The following is a 22393-nucleotide window of genomic DNA, read 5'->3' as shown; positions in this document are numbered from 1 at the left end:
CTAGAGATGGCAAATGGGCCGCAACTATATTATAACATTCGAATATATTTGAAACAATATATGTAAATGTTTATATATATATCTTTATTTTATGTTATCAGCATATTCAAAATGTTGTACACAAATATCGAGGTATAAAATTATTATTTTAATAACACAACGCTCTTATATATTCATTAAATTAGTTCTTTAAATTATTAGATAGCTTGGACTGCACACCAAAACTATCGCCCATCTCTAGAAAGAGTGTTGAGCAGCGCGCGAGTGCCGCCACTTGCCATTCCGTGCAGCGTGTTTTGGGGAAAAACCAACTTATTTTATTTTGGATCGTCCAAAACTTGGAAGTCCCCCCAAAATCGAACACGAGCTGAAGAGTCTTATCGCTTGGAAATATTGCAAACCAGAACAGTGCACTGAACAGCGATCACGATGAAGAAAGTGCTATTGACGAAAACTCAGCACATCCGACCAGTCGTCGCTGGTGGATCGGATCCCTTGTTGGCCAAGTCAGTCGGTGCTCAGCGAGTAATATCGATGCCAGCGCCACAGGGAGCCACCACCTACATTCAGCGAAAGTCCTTCCAGCCAGTCTACGGGGACATTTTCAAATTACTCATGCAAATTCCCGACAAAGCCCTCACCCAACGGGTGATCGACGCGATAAACGGGCGTAATAATAGCGATAACGCTATCTCGCATCAGGGTAAACAATGTTCGTGTGGAGTCCAAAAAGTCGACGCGTCCACGCAAACGGATTGGGATACAGAGGACAGGAGCCCGGGATTGGATAAGACCAAAATTAATAATGAAGCTTCCGAAACCAAGGGAAATACCTATAGCCACATGGCCAGTCAAAGTTCCACGCCTATAGTAACACCTTTGGAACCACCTTTAGAACCGACCAAAGTTCCTAAAAAGCGCGGAAGAAAGAGAAACACCTGCGTGCCACAAGTGGTTAAGCGATCAGCGGCTGAAATGGCGCTCCAGGAGCGCGAGGAGAAACAGCTCACACCCGTGATCACGAAAAGGAAGAAAAAGGAGTTTACCGTAAGTATAACTATCATGATGAAATAAAGAGGGTTGAACACAAGTATGAAAGGAAATCAAAAATAGAGATTACACATAGAAAGAAGTACGTTCACATATATTGATCTGCAATTTCCGCAGTAAAGTTACACAGAAATGTGATTGTACAACTTAAGCCTTATCTAAAAAGAATGGAAATATATACAAGATTTTATGGCCATTGATTTGAATTTCATTTTTTTTTACAGAATCCACAAAAGTCGGGAGAAAATCGATCCACGAAAGAAACCCCCGAGCGACGCAACTCCAACATGTCGGATATATCGATCACCTCGGATGACATAGACCGGGTGGACAATTATATACTCGGAAACAACAAGGACCGGATTCTACTTATAATGGCCAACGAATTCAAAAAGTCCCACATAATGTCCGAAGAAGGATTGCTGTAAGTATTCATTGAATGAGATCATCGTAGTGATGCTTATGTATAACCTGCACATTTTTTAGACCCATTCACGAGCAAATACTGAGTGGCGATGTTTACGGCGTAAAGCGTCAGATATTTGTGTGCTGCCACGCGAACTTGGATATCAACGACCTACTAACCACGGATGGCGAGGACTGTCTGGAACTTGCGTTGACAAACGACACGGACACCGAGATTATATCGCTTATCCTGGACGCTCGCTTGATGACCGATCACCTCTACGAGAACTCAAATACAGCTCTTCACCTCGCTGTGATAAACAATATAAATATTGAGTCCATTAAGCTACTGCTGCGTAGAATCGATTTGAACAGTCTTCTGCTAACCAATGATGATGGTTACACAGTTTTGCACCTGGCAGTGCGTAATAACCAGTTCCTTGTTGCCGAGGCAATCCTAGATACTATAGATGAGCGGGAGTTGGGAGAAACGGTGTACAGGAGAACACAGGAGGCCGCTAATGCGAATGAATGGGACGAGAAGGCCTTTGCCAAGTACTATGATCGTGCCTGCGAACGGCTGGAGCTCAGTAAGTCATTGCTGAAGAACCGTACACATAAACGGAATGTCATCAATGCATCCGAGGCGAGGGGCGGAAACCCGCCGCTCTTCTACGCCGTGGAAGGGGAGCAAGGTAGGTTTCTATGTAACTATTGGTCGAAGTACGCCCCAAAGGGATTACAATCAAACCATTAGAGAAGTCTGACTGAACGTTAGCGTTTTCTGTTTGTACAGTGCGTCAATGTTGTTAATTAATTCTTTTTTCTTTTAGAACATCTGTGCTATTTCCTGCTGGCGCATTTGGCCGATCCCGACGAGGAGAACTTAAGCGGGCATTCCCCGAAATCGTTCCACTATGAGTACGCTCGCACATTGCGCATCAACTTGAAGGTGGCGCGCGTCATGGAGAAAGTAATTAGCATATTGAATACTTGACATTAATTGTGCATTTTGTAAATATATTTAGCCCCAGCTGAGCTCGAAGACGGTTTGTTTGAGCTTGGCTGACTTAATGGATTGTAAAGAAGGAGGTAAACCCTTTTGAAGATGAGTTTTCCACGGCCATCTCTTGCCTTTATTTCTCTTTTGTGAGTTGGTCCTCTTCTTAGCGTGAACTGAAATGTTTTATATATTTAAATATCTTTCGATCTGAGTCGTCATTTTACTACGCACCTAACTTCTCCAGTTCCTGTAACTCCTTCCCACTGTAGTGGGTATACTTGCAATACATGTCGAACTTGCAGTAGCCACCGAAGTATCGCTTGCAGGGAGTTTTCTGGCGCTCTTCAGTCAAGATCTTCTTGGGATCTATAATTTTTAAAAATCAGATCTGTTTTGTTGGATATCGTGCACCAAAAAGCTTACTCTCGTAACGCTTCATATAATTGGCCTTTGCTATTGTGTGTGAAATACCATCATTGTGCAATTTCCTTACATTCAGATCGTTTTTCAAATAGCAACAGCAGTAGTCGCAATAATAACTTTTTCCCCCCATTGCTGCTAAATGTAAACAAATAAAACAATACTTTTAAGCGTAGAGATGGCAAATGGAATACAACCTTTCTCGATAGGTTTCTAGGTATCGATAAGCTTACCAACACTACCTTAAAAATACACAGTATTTACTGATGAACAGTAAATTAATATATAAAGATTACATATTTCATTTTAACTATCTAAAAATAATGAATTTACTAAGTAGAAGAGAATTAAATATTTAAAATATTTAATACACTTTAGGGTCTCGTGGTGTAGTGGATAGCGCAACTACCTGCTAACCACGGGGTAACCACCAGATCGGTCGAAAAACTTACAACGATTACTGAAACTAATACGAAAAATTCAGCTCTCGTAGAAGCCCTAAGTTCCCGAGAGGAATAGAGGAATACAAAAAAAAAAAAAATACACTTTCCAATACCAGCTATACTTAAAATTTTTTAATTGAAAATATTAGATTTTAACGTATTCAGAAACTATCGTTTATTGACCTTAACCCGATAGATCGGCTCACCACTATCTGAGTGTGCAGATTTTTTCGCCAAATCGCTGACAGCCGGCAAACAAAGTAACATTTTTAAGCGGAGCTGCTGGAACGGGAACACAGGAAGACCAGGACACCAAGCATGGAGCCATCGTTGGACAACTACAAGCTGAGCTGCGAGCTCCTGGGCCACAGCATGGATGTGCGAGCGGTGGCGGTGGGAGCTGCCACTCCGGAAGGTGGCCAGAGCATTCTGTCCGGTTCGAGGGACAAGAGCACCAAAGTCTGGAAGCCCAATGGGTGAGTTGGCTGGGCCTAGTCGCTATGAATTCCAACTTAAAACTGCCTTCGATCCTCATAGGAATGAGTACTTTGAGAGCCTTACTCTTCAGGACCACAAGAACTTCATCTCGTTCATCTACTTCCTGGAGTCGGAGCAGTGGATCTGCACGGCCAGCAACGACGCCACCATCTGCATCTACAAGCAGGACGGCTTTGTGCCCCTGCTTACGCTCAAAGGTCATGGGTCCACGGTGTGTGCTCTCGCAGGAGGATTGGAGCCACGAAGTCTCATTAGCGGTAGCTGGGACAAGACAGCTCGGGTGTGGACCATCACCGAGGCCGGTGATGTGTCCTTCCTAGCTTTAGAGGGACACGAGGCGGCTGTTTGGGCGGTGGCCACCTTGAAGGAGCAGCAGAAGTATGTGACCGGGGGTGCGGACAAGAACATCTACTACTGGAACGCGAAGGGCGAGAAGCTGCGCCTGCTCAAGGGGCACACGGATTGTGTGCGGGGAGTCATGGGACTGGATGCGAATACTCTGCTCTCCTGCGGAAATGATGCTGTTCTCCGGTTTTGGAACGAGGATGGCGAGTGCGTTCGCGAGATGAACGGGCACACCAATTACATCTACTCCATGGCCCGAAATCGGGCTCTGGACGACCAAGTGGTGGTCTCCTGCGGCGAGGACAGCACGTTGCGTATGTGGAATGTGATTACCGGCGACGAGCTGGGAGCACCTATCTTCCATCCAGGCATTTCTGTGTGGTCTGTAACCTGCCTACAGAACGGGGACATTGTCACCGGCTGTAGCGATGGTGTTGTGAGGGTATTCAGCCACGTTCCTGCTCGACAAGCCAGCGAATTAATCCTTAAAGCCTTTGACTTGGAAGTGGCAACGAGGAAGTCCCAGATTAACGAGGAGATTGGAGGCATCAAAAAAACAGAGTAAGCTACAAGTGAATCTCTGTTAAAGAATAATAAAAACTGTTTATCCGTCTTCAGCCTTCCAGGTCCGGAGGCCCTTCTGTCCAATGGAACGCGCGAGGGTCAAACGAAGATGGTGCGTCATGCCGATGGTTCCGTAAAGTGCTACAGCTGGACGCTGGGTAACTGGAATCTGGATGGCGATGTAACTGGCGGAACCGGAGGCACGCAGTTGAGCTCCGGCAAGAAACTGCACGAGGGCAAGGAGTACGACTTTGTGTTCAACGTGGACATCTCCGACACGGAGCCACCCATCAAGTTGCCCTACAACCGCGGCGAGGATCCGTGGCAGGCGGCCCAGACCTTCATCCATCGCAATAACCTGCCACAGGCCTACCTCGACCAGGTGGCCAATTTTATTGTGAAGAACTCCAATAGTGGGCCTGTGACGATGGAGCAGGCGCCAACTGGCTATCAGGATCCATTTACTGGTGGCTCCCGCTACGTTCCTGGATCGAGCAACACCAACGTCAGGAGTGGCGGCAATGTGGATCCCTTCACTGGAGCGTCGAGTTACTCCACAGCCAGTAGCAATGCGCAGTCGCAGGTGGATGTGAACTTTGTGCGATCTGGCGACAAGCACTTTCCCGTGAGCAGCTACCGCACCTTCGACACGTGTGATACGAAGAAGGTGCTGGAGAAAATGATGTGGGTTGAGATATTTTCCCCAGCTTGAGATGTACTAATTCCTCCTTCTTTTTGGCAGGGAGTTCAATGGCAAGCTGGGGCCCGCTGATGGTAGAGTGGGTGAGGAAGTCTTGTTGGCCGTAATCAAACTCACCGAACAATCGCCCGAACTCGATCTGACCTCCCTTGAAGCGCTGACCCTGCTGCTGAGGTGGCCAGCGTCCTTTCAGTTCCCCGTGCTCGACATTCTTCGCCTGGCCGTGCGAAATGAGCCCATCTTCAGTATGCTGAACAACAGCCACAATTTCCTGGGCACCGTCATCCCCCAGTTGACCGGCTCGGCAGCCAACCAGCTAATGGTGGTGCGCTGCCTGGCCAACAGCCTGAGCCACGCGACCGGCCGACAACATGTGATGTCGCGTCTGCCGGAGATTATCGACCTTGTGGGAGCCATCAAGACGGGCAGTGCCAATCTGCAAATTGCCGTGTCCACCTTCTATTTGAACCTCACAATCTCCCAGACATTGAACGTGGCGAAGTCGGAGGTGTGTCATGTGGTTACCTCCGGTGTGGTAGAGCTGCTCAAGTGGGCCAAGGACTTGGAGGCGTGCTACCGCTCCATGCAGGCCATCGGCAACCTGACCACCACTTCGTGCGGCCAGGAGACCATTGCACAGGTGGTGTCCGTGGACTATGTGATGGACAAGCTGAGGGAACTCACCAACACTCCGCAGGGCGAAAACTTCAGCAAGGTGAATACTGTGGGCCAGGCCCTGCTGGCTGCGTTCTAGGATCTCCGTGAACCAAGTTTTGATGATCATTCTAAATTATACATTTATTGGATAAAGTTTTTTCTAAATAAACACAACAAGCGCTATTCTTTCTTGGAATGCTGATGACTCTCGCGAGAAGACGACGTTGAGGGTTCCGAAGGATGGTGTCGGCTGTGAATCCGGTCCAGTAGCTCATGCTTCCAACGCTCTTCGGGCACTCCTCTCGCCCAATCCGGCACTGTGATGTTGGGTAACGTTATCGTTGACATGGCTTTGAGGATCTGAAGTGTCGGGATAGAAATTGCAAGAATATCTCGGAGATGCAATTAGGAATGCTGGTCTTACCTGTTCTGTTCGCGTTTTATCAAGATCCATCTGGAGTTCCCTTGGTCTTGGCTCACTCCAGACTTGTCTCTCGATCTCCACGTCAGCGGGCTCAATGGCAGGCATGTTGGGGTCTCCGTGGGTGACTGGGGCCGTCATCAGGTCCACATCCCCGTCGTTGTCCGCAGAGGGAGTCTCCGGTTCCCTGGAAACCACCTCAGGATGCGCTGCATCGTTCTCCTCATCCAAGGCGAGTGGCTGGTAGCCATCGTAGGCATCCAAATCGTCGTCATCCTCGCTCTCCACTCCTCCCCGTGGATGGTCAACCGGTGGCGTTGGAAGCCCCTCTTGACCGGGATCTGAAGGTAATTCTGGACTTCCCATTGTTATTATTTTTACGGCCAAAATTATTTGGTTCTGTCATCGATAACTATAACGCAAAGCTGCTAGTGCTGTAAAGTGCCAAGCCGTAGACACAGAAAACCGTTAGATTTTAATTGAAATCTGAGTTTTCTAAAGTTTAAATTAGAAATATATGTCCATATCGTTCAACAGTATTTACCATTTCTTACTACAAAATAGACAAAGTCTTAAAGTCAAATGTCGTAAAAAGTGTTTTAATACATGTATGCAGGAGCAGGAGCCGTGGCAGCCGTGCTGCCAGCATCCGATGCACCCACTTTCTGCAGCGGAATAATCGTGGACTTGATATCTCTGTTCGAGGTCTTTCGCAGCTCCGTGGACGCGTGCTGCAGCTGCAGGGTGCACTCGTTGCTGGCTCCATTCAGGCTGAGATGGGCGCACTCCTTCTCCAGCAGCATGGCCAGTGCCTCGAGCAGCTCCACGAATCCCAGTGCCAAGGCAGCCCGGCGAATCCGATTGAGCTCCTTGTAGAAATGCTGCGTCTTGTCGGGCATCTTCTTGGCGTGCCGCAGTACCTTCTGGACATCGGACTGCAGACTGGCCTGTCGTATCCACACCACACTGCTCTGGGAATAGGATCTTCGGTCGGCACGCACCGGAAAGCTGGCTGTCTCTCCGGGTGCCAGGTCCTCGGGGAATCCGAGCAACTCCAGATCTCCCAGCCAGGGAATCACATTCGTGCCGGGTGGAAGTATGTTAAGCATCAGGTTTGACTTCTTCTTGCTGTCGGTGAATGCATATATGAATCCGTACCACTTATCCCCCACTCTAACCAGAGCGGCCATGTTCTCCATTTTGAGGGCACCGTGAAGGAGTACGCAAAGGTTTTCTTTTTGCTGCTCTGTCTGAGGGCCAGGTTTCAAAACAATTGTCACATCGTCGTCACCACTTTCTTCCGTTTCTTTTGAATCCTTGGCGTAAAACTCCTTGATATCGGCTTCCAGCTTGTCCAGCTCGTAGTTGGGATTGCTGGTATCCAGATTGAGTTTTGGTGGCTTGGCCGCTGCAACCAGATTGCCGGATCTTCGACTGCCGCCGCTCTTCTCCCGCTCCACTTTGGGAAGAACCCAGTGACGACTCAGGGTGGCCGGTGATCCAATGTCCGAAAGGGCCAGGAAGCCACACACCTCAATCTTTTGGTCTGTGTGGCGAATGGTGGGCTCTCGGCCGAAGATGTGGGACTTTTGCTCATACGGAGCCGTCGGCGGCCAGAGCAAAACAGGTGCCTCCATGCGGAAGTAACTGCCACACTTTAGAGTCACCTCGGAACTCTTGTAGCTGGCTTCGCAGAGACGTTCAATTAGTTCGAAGACCGTAGTGCGACCCAATTCGCTTTTGTGGCTGGGGTTCGGGTTGGGATTGGGATTTCCCTCGACTGCATCTCCGCTCTTGGCGGGTTTTGTCATGAAGAGCTGGCCTGGAAGTATAGGTTTAGCATTAGGGACTTGAATGGAATGCATAGAATGCAGCTCACCCTTCAGGGAGACCGTGTCCAGCAGCTGCTGGTACACCGCCAGTCCCCTGGTGAAGTAGTGATCGCCGTGCAGGCCCAGGCAGATGAAGTTCAGGTTGTAGTTGGCCAGGGTCTTCAGGAAGCTGAACTCCGGCTCCGACTCCTTGCCGGTGTAGGCCTCCAGGAAGCCCGTGATCGAGGTGTTGCCAAAACCGAGGCCGCAGTCCGTGAAGACCACCACCTGCAGGATGTTCTGGTTGCCCCACGGCGACATTATGGACACCACCGCCTTGAGCATGCTCATCAGGCAGGCCTTGTCCACGGGCTCCACCTTCTTGACCGCCTGCCGCACCTGGTCGTAGTCCCGGGTGAAGTCCACCTTCAGTTCCGCCGTTGTGGAGTAGGAAAGCAGAGCAACGTGCTCCATTTTGCCGGCCGCCGTGAGATTGTCCAGCAGATGCTGGATGCCCTTGGTGGCCAACGACTGGTAGGTGTGCTCATTCCTTCCCGGAACGGGACGCAGCATCGATAGCGATGCATCCAGCGCTATTAAAGTCGGCATTTCGTAGCTTAATTGAACGGATTTAGCGCTTTATTTATGTTTTCGGTAATTTTTGTTATTTATGCATCTTCTTCTTCTGCTCCAGCTGAAATGCCATTCGCCGCGAAGCGACTACGGTTTCTTGTTCAAGGTGAATGTTTTTGTCCATGATTTGGCGCCAAGCTGAAATTCAAATATTTCAAGTGTTGAATTTTCTAGTCGCTTACCGCAAACTCTTGCTTAAATGTAATATTTATAATTATGAATCAAATTACTCAGTGAGCGAACTTGTATAACAGAATACACTTATGTTCCCAAAAGTAATCAAACTGCTCAATTGATTTATTTACTCACTTTTTAATCAAATTTCCCGGAATTGCCTCTACATGAATAAGATTATATTGGGACAAACAAGCATCTCAGCCAATCGATTTGGGATGCTAGCTTCCAATTGCCTTGGATTTCGCCGCCCATATCATTTGTTTGCATTGCGCTCGATGATTTCGTATTAGAATAAATTGAATTTTGATTCGTTGCCACCCCGACATTACTGCATGCGGGAACTCATCTCACCATCTCCCAGTTTTAATTACTGAACGCATAGGCAGCTGAGAGCAGAGAGAGGATCCACTATCGGGGAGGAACACGGATCCACAGCTGCTCCGGAAAAGTCGGCGGACCTCTGTTGCTCCAGCATCATTCATCGATCGCAACTCGAGCTGTTAGGACGTCAAGTGGTGGTGCTCCTCCTATTTTCGACCCAAGTGATCCAAGTGTGTGCACGATTGAGACTACTCTTCGAACTTGAGTTATTCAGTTACCCTTAGAGGTGAGTTTCTTGTATTTACATACCTAGCTTAGTTTAATTAGTGAGCGAAAGCGGAACTTTTTGAACACCCCACTCAATTCGTCAACCTCTAACCCCATCCTTATCACCGCGAATATATACAACCTACAACCCAGTAATCTCCAGGAAAATTTCAATTTCTGCTCATTCACGTTGGCCTAATTGTAATTTTAATTCGCCTCGTAAATTCACTCGCTTTTTTGCTGACCCAATTCCCTGAATGCACCACTTCCTCTCCCTTTGGAGGAGAATCTGGCACATGCAGTGTCGTCCAGTGGATATTTTCGCGTCATTTGTTTATCGCCACAAGAACAATATCGCTCTATATTCATGAATGTATATACATATTTTTAGCGAGGTCTATCCGGACAAGGAACCAATCCGCTTTGTTTGCAGTTGTTTCAGCTGCGAATCAGTGGCATTTCTTTATTATTTGTTTGCACCCCCATAAATATTGCACATAAATTAGCCTACATTTGTTTACCCCATCGTCGCTAGCGATAAACAATCTCCGATGCAGTTCCACAGGAAGCATTCGCATCCACTGGCGGCGAACGGAGGCGCCATTGCAAACCCATCCTCAATCTTCCATTTCCGTTCGATTTCCACAGGTCACGCAGTGGACTCGCATCCCAATCAACGCCCACGATGGCCACCGGAAGTCGCCCTCTCCAATTAGTGCTCCTAGCTCTGGCCGTGCTCACCCAATGGCAACCCATCGATGGATTGGTCTCGTGAGTAAATTGAACACTTTCCAGGGCAAAGCCTGACAATATGATGGAAGTTGATAATTAGAGCATCATCATCATAGTGACACCCCTTCCCTGAAACCACTTAATACCAATACTCCTGGTTTAATCCATTTCCATTGCCTTTCCATTATTTATTGCCCAACTCCATTAAAGCTGCACTATAGAAACTCCTAATTCCACTCAGATCTTCAGTTTATGGGATCCAATTATGCCACTTCAAGTGATGGGCTCCTAAAAAGAATACTTCTGAGTTGCATCTCTTGGAAGGGCGGTAATTGGATGCTCAAGCGATCTGCATCCCCGCCTCCAAAAAGGGGATTCAAGGAACCACAACTTCTTGATGCCCGATTTTATGGTCTTGACACATGTCACACATTGCCTAGCACTTCGGTCCGGAGTGGTTCTGCTTCCATCCCATGTAGCCATCCCATAATGCCCTCCACTGTGCCAGACTTCCAACTAAGAGCAGTTGTCGGCGCCTGGGGCCGTCGCATATGTGCATCATAGTTGTGGGATGTGGAGTATGGATGCAACCCCACTCCTGATGCCTTCAAAGGGAGCCAAGATGTTGGCGCTGCGCCTATTTGTTTGTTTATTTTGGGACTCTGGCCGGGAATGGGGGAGTGCTCTCAGTGCTCAGCCATGCAAATGGGCATGTGTTTCATGTTTGCCCTCCACATGCACACACATAGCTATGCTATATCCATCGGCATGAATGCAGTTCACACAAACAGCTTTCGGGATGGAGGGTTCCTGACCCTGAAGATCACTTATCCCCCGCCCCAAAGCACCCCCTCAATATTTATAGACACGTCATCATGGTGGTGGTCCCGCTGCCATCTGCTGCCGTCCCCCACTCCGCTTATGATTAATGGTCCGGAGCGAGGCTAATTTTAAGCCACTTCCCTAACCCCCACTCCTTTGCAGCAACGAGGAGCTGCGCGGAACCATCCAGTCGCTGATCTACTCCTACAACCAGCTGGACAATAAGCTGGAGCGGCACGAGCACCGCGAGCGCGCCCTGGGCGAGCTGCTCAAGAAGGCGCTGCAGTCCATCCAGAAGGGTCAGAAGAGTCTGGAGCCCATCAATGGCATCTTCGGGCGCCTGGACGAGCGGGTCAGCCAGATAGAGACCATGCTCATCACGGTAAGTCAGCAAGAAAGGGGGATTCATTCACTTAAACTAATCCGATGTCCAGCAAGAGGAGAAGTACAACTCGCAGTCGGACCGCTTCAACCAGGCCACGGAGCACATGTTCAAGTGGATGCGGGAGAACGACGAGTGCTTCAAGAGACCGCCGCTCAGTGGCAACCTGATTGCTCCTCCAGCCGCGCCCGCCGCTCCCGCCATTCCCAAGGAGTTCCTGGAGGATCAGAAGCGTCTCAACGCCCAGCTCCTCGAGGAGATCCAGAAGCTGTCGGCCAGTGTGGCCTCCCTGAAGGAGAGCAGCGAGAAGTCAGCCGACAAGACCCATAAGAGCTTCGAGGATCTGCCCAAGGCACCGCAGCTGCTGGCCCAGATCGAAGCCAAGCTGCAGGAGCACGTAGCCAGCGCGACTACCGCCGCTCCGCCAAAGAACCCCGAGTTCGAGGCCCAACTCTTGGAGCGTCTCACCTCGCTGGGCGGCCAGGTGACCCAGCTGAGCGAGACTGTGCAGCGTCCAGCTGCTCCGCTTGGCCTCAGCGAGAAGGATCGCGCCTACATCCAGGAACTGAACAACGACACACTGAATGCCCTGGCGCAGCTGAAGAGCGAGTCCTCGGACGTCCAGAAATCAGGTGGGTGCACAAGTCATCTTAGTTGGGGGGCCACTTTCACTTGCTCTTTCCCCGCTATGCAGCTGCGACGGAGACCACGGAGCGACTGCAGCAGGCGGAGGCCAACATCCAGGCGGACGTTCGTCAGCTCTCCGCGGACGTGGGCATCCTCAACAAGCACTTCGCGGCGACGAACGAGAGCAATGCCAAGCTGAACGAGGGTCTGGAGGCGCTCGACAGGTTCAACAGCATCATAATGACCAACTCGGAAGTCGTGCTGGACACGCAGCGCAAGGTGGACTTCGGCACACTGAACACGGTGCAGCGGGTGGGCAAGCTGCTGGCGGAGGAAATGGCCAAGCTGAGTGGGCTGCTGAAGGAGCGCTTCTCATCGCTGGACGGAGCGGTGGTGGGCGTCCAGAAGGAGGCGAACAAAAACATCAGCGGGCTGCTGGATTCGGAGCTCACACAGGTGTGGCACCGCATCGAGATCATGGCCGGCGAGATCGGGCAGACCAGGTTGATGTTTGAAAAGATCCAAAACGTCACCGATAAGGACAGCAACGATACGCTCATTACGATAATGGGACTCGGCAGCCGCGTGGAGGAGACCAAGAAGCACATGATCGACATGGACGGGAACCTCAACTATTTGCTGGGCAAGCTGGCGCTCATGTCCTCCGAGTTCGCCAACATCAAGATGGGCCTGGCCGAATCCCTCGATAATCTGCGCAACTCCTTCCACGGCCTCCACGAGCAGATGCCCACTGGTCCCGGCCCACACAACATCGACAAGAACACGTATCTTATGACCGACGTCAATCTGCTGCCCAAGCTCCATGCCGGGCCCGGCAGGGAGTAGAGCGGGAGCGACGGAGATGGAATTTTAACAGAAACAAATACTATAAAACTAACCATAGCGCTTAGGTCTGCCCACTAACATATACCAATCTAGTTGCGCCTTAAGCTGAAGCACTGCAAAACGTCGTTCAATAAAGATCGAATATTATGTACAAGATGCGAAATGCTGTTTGGCCTCGCTATTAGATCGATCTGAAAGGCAAAATCCGGACGCGATTACACTTTCATGTGAACAATACACTTTTGCGGTTTACTCTTACGAACTAAAAGGAATTCCTGGCGATAATTTACATAATGTTAAGGTAACTAGTTAATATAAGGGTGTCGTTTCCCACTCGAACGATGCTACGATGCCTACGTGCCCCATCGCTGCTCGCATCGCGAGTACTTGCACAGGATGCTAGCGAACGTCTCCACGTCGAAGTGGCGTCCGCTGGGGTGCGTGTGGAACTCGGTGAAGCGCGCGTGCCAGGGCAGCAGGCCGTAGGTGCACGTCTGCCGGGCGAACACTATGCCCAGCTCCGGCTCCGGGGCCTCGAACCCGAGTCGCTTGCTCAGCATGTCGCTGATCTGCTCCGTCAGCGCTTCGCGCTTCTGCTTAAGTAGACTCTGCACCAATTCCGTCTCCCTGCCTTCGTACAACTCCCGGCAGACGTCGGCGATCAGGGCATGGCCGTCGGAGGCGCTGATTTGATGGAGCTGAAAGACGCGGAAGCCGAAAAGTCAATTAGAAATTGATAAGGCGACGACTAGTTCCGGGAATCGATTACGTTGATATACCCTTACAAAGGTTTTAATGGATACAAATGATAATAAAAACTTGTTCTCAGCACAAAGCATGTTTTGTAAAAGAAGTTTGGCTTATGAAATAATCTTGTCTATGATGAAACTAAAGTAGATCTCGATGAAATATAACAAACATATTTCCAGCGATTTTCCTCTATCATTCTATTGTTTACACTAATAGTGTAGTGAGTATTCTCTTAGGGTATTTCCAACATGGTTCTAAAGTCCATTACTCTTTACGGCTTATCAGACGCCGCCACTCACCTGCAATTGAGGGGAATGTGAACCGTTCACATAACCATTTGACTTTTGTCCGTTTTTGGGCTGGCTCTCGAGTTTGCTGGGACTGGGTGGCCACTTTAAGCAGCTGCCCGTGTCCCCGCTGGTTGACCGACACAGATCGGCCATGTCCACATAGCCACTGCCTTTCGTGCGCCTGTCGTACAGACTGACGTGTTTGATGCCCACGTCCAGGGCAAAGTCAAATATCCTGCTCAGGAGCACCGCATCCACGCCAGCATCCACGGGGGAGATAACCAGGACCAGATGCTGCGGCGTCTTGGTCAACTGGGAGCGGCAGTCGGCGAGCACGCGCCGCTCGTGCAGCTCACGTGCCGTTCCGCTGCGCCAAAGGTCATATGACCAGATGACCAGTGCATTGAGCCGCTCTCGGAGCCGCCACATCAGTTCGTAGCCGCCAACCAGGAGCAGCAGGATCCTGCCGAGCAGCAGGCACAGCACCTCGATCATGTTGCGCAGGTCAGGGGCGATTCCTCGACCAGCGGTTGTCTCTTCTGCCAGGAATCCGCTCCTGTTGCTTCTTCGGTTCCCCGTCGCAGTGTACACAAGCGGACATAACCTGCAAATGGGTGGCGGACCTGGGATTAGGGCTTTCCAGAGGTGCCGGCTGCCTACCCACGCTCATCCAGGGTCACTTCGCTACCTGTTCAGTCACTTGGGACGCGGGTGCATCTTGTTATCCAAGCGTAATCAAGTTTTAAGCGATGCGCTTCGCAAGAATAAGTAAAATACGTGTTCCTAAGTGAGACCAGGCGCCGGAGTTCGCAAAATACCAAGAAAGCATGTGATAATTCTTGAGCAGCTCTTAATTTAATAAATAAAATATTCGCTTTAATTGTTTAATGAATATGCTAGACTGAGTATGTAAGGAACCACATTTTGTTGGAAAACAACTGCATTAAGAAAATAATATGAACAAGATTACAAAAACTTTTCGCAGAACTTGAAATAGCGCCAAAATCTGAGATTGCACTCTAGTAGACATGAAGCCTTTGAAATCAAAATTTTATTTTTTGAAAGCATATCAAAAAATCCTAATGCATAGTAAATCATTTTGCATTTAGTTTATATATTAGCTATGGCACTTATATATTGTTTTCTAAATTTAAACAACCTTTTATTAAGAAGTTTTAAATTTAAAAAATAAATTTGATTTTTTAATGAATTTGCTAGCTAAATATTTAGGAAACCACATCTTTTTAGAAAAAATGTACATTACACAACAAATTTCCAATTTTTTCAAGTTCAAAATATATTTTTTCTAAACTGGAAATAGATAAAATTTCTGAGGATGCATTCTAGTACAAATGTAGCCTTTGAAATCTAAATTTAATTGATTAATATACAAATCAAAAAATTCTGGTAAATAGTTTTGTATTTAGTTTATATACTAGCTTGGGCACTTCTATATTGTTAAATACATTTAAACAACCATTTATAGTTAAAATGTTTGTCTTAAATAAATAATTACTTTTAGTATTTTTACAGGCAACATAAGGGTTAACCAGCTTGACTTTTTTCGCAAGCGCACGTCTGGTCACACCAAAAGCCACGCCAAGTTATTATTTTCGCCATTTCGCCGGTGTTCACCACTCAGCTTCTCGTCAGTTCTTCTCGGAATACAATTGCAGATCCTTGTGAATTCATCAGCCACTTCAAAGGTGAGTAAGGCCCGCTTTTTGCTAACAGCGTTTGTTTAAGCGGGGCTTTGCTATTTTTCGCAATTTTCTTTCTCCCATTCGCCGGCTGAAAGTGTCTGCGAAATTAACGGTAAACGGGGAGGGGTGGGTGGTGCTGGCACGAATTTGCCTGTGTGTGTGTATGTGTGTGCTTGCAGGCTGTGGGTGTTTGTACACACACAACAACAACAGTGGAGAGAGCAAAAAGACAAGAGACAGCTGTGTGATGGCTATTTTTGTGTGATTCATGTTGTTTGTAAAATTAAATCTACATGGTGTATTTTTAACGATGATTTCACATCTGATTCCATGGCATAAAAACCAAACAAAATAATTGCCAGCAAGTGTATGCAAATTAACCCTTAGCAGCTGCCATTGCGATTGTTAACCCCCGATAAGAAAAACTAACTACTCAGCTGTTGTGGCCATCTTTTGTTTTTGTTTCGCTGACTCACAGACACATAGTTTATATATATACGTATATGTACATATATGTATGTAGTTTACGCAAGAGCAAACCCGTTCGCTTGTGTTTGTGCGGGAATGAGTCAAATAGTTGGCCAAAATGCTTTTATCAGCGAATCGCGCTTGAAAATCGGCAGAGATTACCGCTCGCCTCGATTTCGGTGGAAAAAATAACACCTCGCCTTATAAGGTGGGCGATTTTCCTTTTACCATTTTCCCCCACCGGTAACTTGAGCTCACACACACACTCGCGCCGCTGGCATAACGGTTCCTCAGCTGCAGACATTTAATCTTCTTGGTTTCTAGTTTTTCGCATTTCTCCTTTGCTTGCTGCACGCAACAAACGCATCTGCCGCAGAAAACGCATCAAGACCACAAGGAGAACTAGTATCGCCAGGCGAAAGTTGAATCTCGGCTTACTTCCCCTCAGTTCCTCGGCGCCTCCCCCCGATGCATTTCCCACTCTAATTGCCAGCCATTTGTTTTAAGCTACTTAAAGACAAAAACAACTTCGCTGTTGCCGGTGCAATAAACCCATTGTACTGAGGCCAAAACAAAAACTGGCAAGCAAAAAAAGTGGAAGTCCGAGCAGTGTCCTATTTTGCATACCCTTTTGCTTCTGTTCCCAAAGAACTTATTTACATAGAGCTCTTTTATAGGCAAGATATGATTAATGTTATGTTTATACTCAAAACGGTGTAATAGTTCCATTATCATATTCTTGGAAACTTTTTAAATAGTAAAGATAACTTGGGGTTGTCAGAAGTAATTGATCGGCGAACCCCGCCTTATAAAGCTGATAAAACTATGGGATCGGCTAGCATTTCCCTCACCAAAAACCGCGCCACCTATTGCAAGGGTATCACAAAATCACAATTACCGTGGTGTCTGCGCAACTCTCTCAGAGAGTTTTCCATTTTCCGCCTGGACCGTGAGCTTTCTCTGCTGCAAAGTGCAAGATATCGCCGCAGCTTGCACAAAATCCTGCATGCCAGGCCAAAAGCGGTTATTAATGAAACACATTTTCATTGCCAGTCGGTGGTTGGCCTGAAATGGTCAAAAGCAGCGCCAAATATCCCAACAAGGCAACGCCACTGCACATTTAACAGCGGTGCTGTCCTAACAGAGTCCTGTTGAGTCCTGTTAAATCCTTCGAGTTCGAAACGAATCGAATCAGAACCGAGTCCCAATCGAATCCGAATCCGAGTGCGTGGGCGTGCGCTTCGTTTAGGGTGTGTTCTCCGTGTGTAATCGCATTTGTGTGTCATTTGGTTCTGTGCTTGGGCGGCAGTCACTTGACCCAGTTGGAGGTCCGGACAACTCTGAGGTCCTCTTTTAATGTGCCAATATATTCGGGCCATACACTGCTGGATAGACACATCGCACGCCCAGTGAGCAAGGAGTGGCCACGTCCTTTGGAAACCCGTTGAGTGTCTTGTATGGCTGCTGCTTCTACTGATTTGGTTTGGTTAGCTGTCAGTGTTGTGACCGCCGCTTGAGCTTCACGGGCATCCGCAGTCCACAAACGGAACTTACATAATGTGCTTGATTCGTATCTAGAGTGTTGAGCACCGGAAAAGCGCAGCCAAAACCACCTGCAAAATGTTCTCCTGCTGCCGATCGAATCCCAAGGCGGGCAAGAAGGAGAAGGATAAAGGGAACGCGGAGGAGGAGAACGAAGTACAGGCCACCGAAAAGGTGGAACCCCAGCTGAACGGCAAGCCAGGAACTCCGAAGGAGGAGCCACAACCTGTGAAACCAGAAAAGGAGCCCCTGGAACCGGATATTCCCGAGGATAAACCCAGCACCCAGCCAAACACTGGTACTGACGCAACCCTAAGTATTTCCCCACCACCCCATCTATACCACTCGTTCTCCGGCTTTCGAGCTCAACAGCTGTCTCGGCTGCTGTTTGCTCTCCGGAACGAAGACCCGTATCCGGCCGGTTCTCCGCCACTGCTATGCCACTGCAGCTGACCACAACTTGTGATTCCTTTCATTTCAAACCGAGTACTTCAAGCTGCCTTGAGTGGCCTTTTCTGTTTACTTTTGAGTTGTCTTCACTGTGCTTTCTCTTCGGTTTATTTTTGTGAATTTTATATCTACGGAATATCAAGGAATTGCGCCGATTCGCAGTTGATTAATGACGAATAACTAATGACATTGCACAGATATTTTTTGAGCACTTAGATCGTGCTCATCCATCAGTGCGAACGTATAGTATAGAGTAGTGTTCTACCGCTAACGTGACGAATATAGAAACTTAAATGAAGGTCAATCTTCCAACGTTTTAGGAAATATTTAGAAAATATTTGTAATTGGCCAAGAAAATTCGAGATTCTATAGATTTCTGTGTGCTCACGATGATAAATCAGAGGTAAGCAGTAAAAACTAACTACTCAATCTATCACTGACCATGACATCATAGTAAATCATGGCAAGTGCTGTCTTTTAAATGCGATAAATGAACGTAATGAACCCAGGAAGCGAGGTAAACAGAGAGCGAAGTGCAGTAATCAACTTAAGTATCGGCGCTTTCCTTGACGACCGTCTGTGTAATTCGAGCTTCATGTAGAGTAATCTTAAGCAACACATCCACAGCCCAACCAACTCAGGCTGAAGCGGCTATCAAATCACCACCAGCAAATCCAGCCACAGCACCAGCACCAGTTGCCGACGCAAAGACAGTTCCCGCACCCAAAGAACTGGAGCCACTGACCCGCTCCACGCACTCTTCCACATCCACGGCACCACCGGCTTCGATGACCAGCGGCGAGGCGGAGGAGGCGGATGAAGTGGTGGTGGCGGTCGTCACGCCAACCACACCGCCTCCACAGCCGCCGCCCACCAAGAGCTGCCTGTCCAGGCACAACTCCACACATCAGTCAATCAAAAAGAAGGTGAACATCAGCAACCGGGCGGAGATCATCGAGCCGGATCCACTGCCACTGCTCCTGCTGGCCAGCCAGAATCAGGGCTCCCTGCTGGACGACGACGAGGTGTTCTCCGACTCACTGCCTCCACCCAAGCGGGAGAGCATGTGTGCGCCATACATCGAGGGGGATGTCGTCTCGGAAACTCTGTTCTTTGCCCACGGATTGCCCTCCTGGTTCGACGACGAGCGCTTGAATGAAATGTATGCTTACTCAAGATCCTGTTCTGGTTTCAAGTTCTGGTCTAAGTTTAGTTGAAACCAGAACAGGCAGACCCTGCATTCCCTGACACGCTTTGAACTGCTAGTATATCGTCTCCTTTGACCTCGTTCCATGTCCAGCGGCTGCATCGAGCCACCGGTCACGCCGGTGGGACGCGACGAGCTGGAGCTGAAGCGCCAGCGTCTTTACACGGAGCTCTTGCGAGCCGCCCATGCGGCTGTGGAGCATAGCGTGGCCGTGCGGGGTATGCGAGCTTCGATAGAGTTCGATTCTTTTGTATTTTTCGATCTCGGCAGTTATTTGAGCGGATGCTTGACTTTCACCTTATGTTTTCGCTGTCAAGAAGTTTTATTAGTCGAGTGATTTACTTAACTTTCTGATGGCCAATAAGTTGGCAAGTCAAGTGTTTCTGTTTAAAGGTTCAACTTAGTTCTTCTCTTTTGATTTTTCGTTGTCTTGTGCCGTTTTTGCATGTGGTTTATTACTTTCACTCGTTGGAAATAGCTCTTTTGCATAATTAACTTTATAAGTATTAAGCGCACCAGTTCATCACCATCCACAAGCTCGCGATGAGGGATTCCTCTCGAGACGCCTTAGTTTATTTCGCCTTTTTGTCAGATATTGTGAGTGCACGATTCACTGGGATTTATCACGCCGAAACATCATCTCACTCAGTTACTTTCATTATAAACTCAGTGTTATTTGAATAATAGGAAATAATTGTCAAACAAACTGACCGTTTTCCGTTCTCTTTCGCGACATTCTGGTTCAGATAACGAGCCGGAAGCCAAGCCCTCGGCCGCCGTCGACCACTTGGAGAGCATTTGCGAGCGACTGGAGACCCTCGTCGACCGATTGGAACGCACTCTAACAGCGCCACAGCCCATAGAACTGCCCACGCCCACTCTCCCGCCCCCGCCAGCCGAAGAAGAAGACGTTGAGGAAGCTCTTCCAGTTTTAGAACAAGCAGAAATACCACCTCCACCTCCGTCGCCGCCCAGCAGCAACATGAGTGTCGCCGGATTCGAGGACATTGTGGCGGGTCCGCTGAGCCAATACCTATCCCTCTCCGCCAAAATTGGTGGCGATGTGGCGCAGCATGCGGAGCTCGTAAAGAGCGCCTTTGGGTAAGTCAGTCTGGATGAGTCATCCGTGCGAAAAGTGGAATAATGGCATCGTTAAATCCTCAAACAGCTCCCAACTGCAGTACGTGACGCTGGCCACTCAGATTGCCCAGCCGGCGCAGCCCAAGCAGGCGGAGCTCCTGAAGCCGACCTCGACGCAGATCAGCGCCATCCAGGACTTCCGCGAGAAGCACCGCTCCTCGCCCTTCTTTAACCACCTGTCGGCCATCAGCGAAAGCATTCCCGCCTTGGGCTGGGTGTGCGTGGAGAAGACCCCGGGTCCTTATGTCAAGGAGATGAACGACGCCGGCCAGTTCTACACGAACCGCGTGCTCAAGGAGTGGAAGGAGAAGGATGTCACGCATGTGGAGTGGGCCCGCGCTTGGGTGCAGACGCTCACCGAACTGCAGGCCTACATCCGGCAGTACCACACCACCGGCTTGGTGTGGTCCGGCAAGGGAGCGGCTCCCGCCGGAGGTGCACCACCACCACCGCCACCCGGTGGTCTGCCCCCACCGCCGCCCATGCTGGATCTGAGTGCCCTCAAGCTGGACAGCGCCGGAGATGATCGAAGCGCCCTATTCGCCCAGATCAACCAGGGTGCCGACATTACCAAGGGTGAGCCACAGCTGCAAATATGGTTTAGTGCTCCCATAGTAACAAAATGTATATTTTGATTAACTCGCAGGCTTGAAGAAGGTCACTGGCGACATGCAGACCCACAAAAATCCATCTCTGCGCACCGGACCGGCTCCGTTCAAATCGCCAGCCCAATCGGGCGGCAGCAAGGGCGTTGCTGCTCCATCTGCGCAAGCCAAGGCGCCCGTTTTCGAGCGCGACGGAAAGAAGTGGATCATCGAGTACCAGAAGAACAACACCGGTCTGCTGGTGGAGAACGCCGAGATGAACAACGTGGTGTACGTGTTCAGGTGCGAGGGATCCACTCTGACCGTCAAGGGCAAGGTGAACAACATCGTCTTCGACTCCTGCAAGAAGTGCTCCCTGCTGTTTGACTCCGTGGTGGCCTCCGTGGAGTTCGTCAACTGCCAGAGCGTGCAGATGCAGGTGCTCGGCTCGGTGCCGACAGTTTCGATCGACAAGACCGACGGATGCCAGATGTATCTGTCCAAGGACTCGCTTGGCGTGGAGATCGTCAACTCCAAGTCCTCGGAGATGAACATCCTGTTGCCCGACGACAGCGGCGATTATGTGAGTTCAGGAACGGTTTCTCTTCTTTTCAGTTACTCATTTATGTTCGTTTGATTTCCAGACCGAGTTGGCTTTACCGGAGCAGTATAAGACCACGATTGCCGGCAAGACCCTCAAGACTGTGTGCGTGGACAGCCTCGGCTAATGCGGTTCCCGTGCTCGGGAATCCAGTTCGTTGCTTTTCCAAATGTCATCAGCAGCAAGCATTAGCCAGTCAGCAATCATAATTGTATTTAATCTAAATGCAAAGTTTTCGTAATTCGTATTGATGATGTTGCCAAACTTTGCTGTCCACTGGCTTGTGGAAAGTATTTATATAATTTATTTCGATGGAAAAGCGATGGCCACAAAACCCAATGTATTTATATCGAGAGTGTGTAATGAGGAACTGAGCACGAAATTCGATCTTTTTGAGCAGACTCTACTCGATCATCAGATGTAACTCCTTTTTATATTCTATTTAATAAAATTTAAACTTTTTTATCAGATTATTGCGGGTGTAACCCATGGGGGGTGTTTCAAAAAAGGAGAATTACATTCCATACGTTTTCT

The 22393-nt window shown here is 48.8% G+C and overlaps 8 protein-coding genes across 12 annotated transcripts; 4 read left to right on the top strand and 4 right to left on the bottom strand.

The window, feature by feature from the left end:
- Positions 1-261: 261 nt before the first annotated feature.
- LOC120458447 lies at positions 262-2500 on the top strand. Its single transcript, XM_039646092.2, has 4 exons — positions 262-1047; positions 1275-1474; positions 1537-2150; positions 2289-2500. The coding sequence occupies exons 1-4, from the start codon at positions 430-432 to the stop codon at positions 2450-2452; spliced, it is 1596 nt and encodes a 531-aa protein (XP_039502026.1). The 5' UTR covers positions 262-429; the 3' UTR covers positions 2453-2500.
- Positions 2462-3053, bottom strand: LOC120458448 (zinc finger matrin-type protein 5). Its single transcript, XM_039646093.1, has 3 exons — positions 2882-3053; positions 2690-2824; positions 2462-2631 (listed from the first exon to the last, which is right to left on the bottom strand). The coding sequence occupies exons 1-3, from the start codon at positions 3009-3011 to the stop codon at positions 2480-2482; spliced, it is 417 nt and encodes a 138-aa protein (XP_039502027.1). The 5' UTR covers positions 3012-3053; the 3' UTR covers positions 2462-2479.
- A 467-nt stretch (positions 3054-3520) lies between these two features.
- Positions 3521-6268, top strand: LOC120447691 (phospholipase A-2-activating protein). The gene is made up of 4 exons (XM_039629224.1): positions 3521-3797; positions 3859-4725; positions 4783-5412; positions 5471-6268. The coding sequence occupies exons 1-4, from the start codon at positions 3640-3642 to the stop codon at positions 6180-6182; spliced, it is 2367 nt and encodes a 788-aa protein (XP_039485158.1). The 5' UTR covers positions 3521-3639; the 3' UTR covers positions 6183-6268.
- LOC120447712 lies at positions 6206-6936 on the bottom strand. The gene is made up of 2 exons (XM_039629247.2): positions 6510-6936; positions 6206-6445 (listed from the first exon to the last, which is right to left on the bottom strand). Exons 1-2 carry the CDS (start codon positions 6870-6872, stop codon positions 6266-6268), a joined length of 543 nt encoding a protein of 180 aa, XP_039485181.1. The 5' UTR covers positions 6873-6936; the 3' UTR covers positions 6206-6265.
- Positions 6937-7084: 148 nt separating this feature from the next.
- On the bottom strand, positions 7085-9022 carry LOC120447703 (integrator complex subunit 14). Its single transcript, XM_039629235.2, has 2 exons — positions 8386-9022; positions 7085-8328 (listed from the first exon to the last, which is right to left on the bottom strand). The coding sequence occupies exons 1-2, from the start codon at positions 8924-8926 to the stop codon at positions 7106-7108; spliced, it is 1764 nt and encodes a 587-aa protein (XP_039485169.1). The 5' UTR covers positions 8927-9022; the 3' UTR covers positions 7085-7105.
- Positions 9023-9579: 557 nt separating this feature from the next.
- On the top strand, positions 9580-13280 carry LOC120453616. The gene is made up of 5 exons (XM_039638399.1): positions 9580-9734; positions 10364-10486; positions 11432-11651; positions 11704-12283; positions 12346-13280. The coding sequence occupies exons 2-5, from the start codon at positions 10401-10403 to the stop codon at positions 13122-13124; spliced, it is 1665 nt and encodes a 554-aa protein (XP_039494333.1). The 5' UTR covers positions 9580-9734; positions 10364-10400; the 3' UTR covers positions 13125-13280.
- A 59-nt stretch (positions 13281-13339) lies between these two features.
- Positions 13340-14990, bottom strand: LOC120453624 (dehydrodolichyl diphosphate synthase complex subunit NUS1). 4 transcript variants are annotated; one of them, XM_039638425.1, is made up of 3 exons: positions 14853-14990; positions 14174-14768; positions 13340-13822 (listed from the first exon to the last, which is right to left on the bottom strand). In XM_039638425.1, exons 2-3 carry the CDS (start codon positions 14657-14659, stop codon positions 13478-13480), a joined length of 831 nt encoding a protein of 276 aa, XP_039494359.1. In that variant the 5' UTR covers positions 14660-14768; positions 14853-14990; the 3' UTR covers positions 13340-13477. The 4 variants fall into 4 exon arrangements, with proteins under 4 accessions (XP_039494359.1, XP_039494353.1, XP_039494367.1 ...); XM_039638419.1 differs by having other exon boundaries at positions 14825-14981; XM_039638433.1 differs by having other exon boundaries at positions 14829-14977.
- A 733-nt stretch (positions 14991-15723) lies between these two features.
- LOC120458229 (adenylyl cyclase-associated protein 1) lies at positions 15724-22329 on the top strand. 2 transcript variants are annotated; one of them, XM_039645813.2, is made up of 7 exons: positions 17941-18175; positions 18955-19489; positions 19628-19752; positions 20281-20635; positions 20703-21250; positions 21321-21841; positions 21903-22329. In XM_039645813.2, exons 1-7 carry the CDS (start codon positions 17956-17958, stop codon positions 21984-21986), a joined length of 2388 nt encoding a protein of 795 aa, XP_039501747.1. In that variant the 5' UTR covers positions 17941-17955; the 3' UTR covers positions 21987-22329. The 2 variants fall into 2 exon arrangements, with proteins under 2 accessions (XP_039501748.1, XP_039501747.1); XM_039645814.2 differs by lacking the exons at positions 17941-18175; positions 18955-19489; positions 19628-19752 and adding an exon at positions 15724-15870.
- Positions 22330-22393: the final 64 nt, after the last annotated feature.

This window comes from Drosophila santomea, chromosome 2L, assembly GCF_016746245.2.
Source record: "Drosophila santomea strain STO CAGO 1482 chromosome 2L, Prin_Dsan_1.1, whole genome shotgun sequence".
NCBI lineage: Eukaryota > Metazoa > Arthropoda > Insecta > Diptera > Drosophilidae > Drosophila > Drosophila santomea.
Note: the sequence above shows the minus strand (reverse complement) of the source record. Positions and strands in the feature narration are given on the sequence as shown.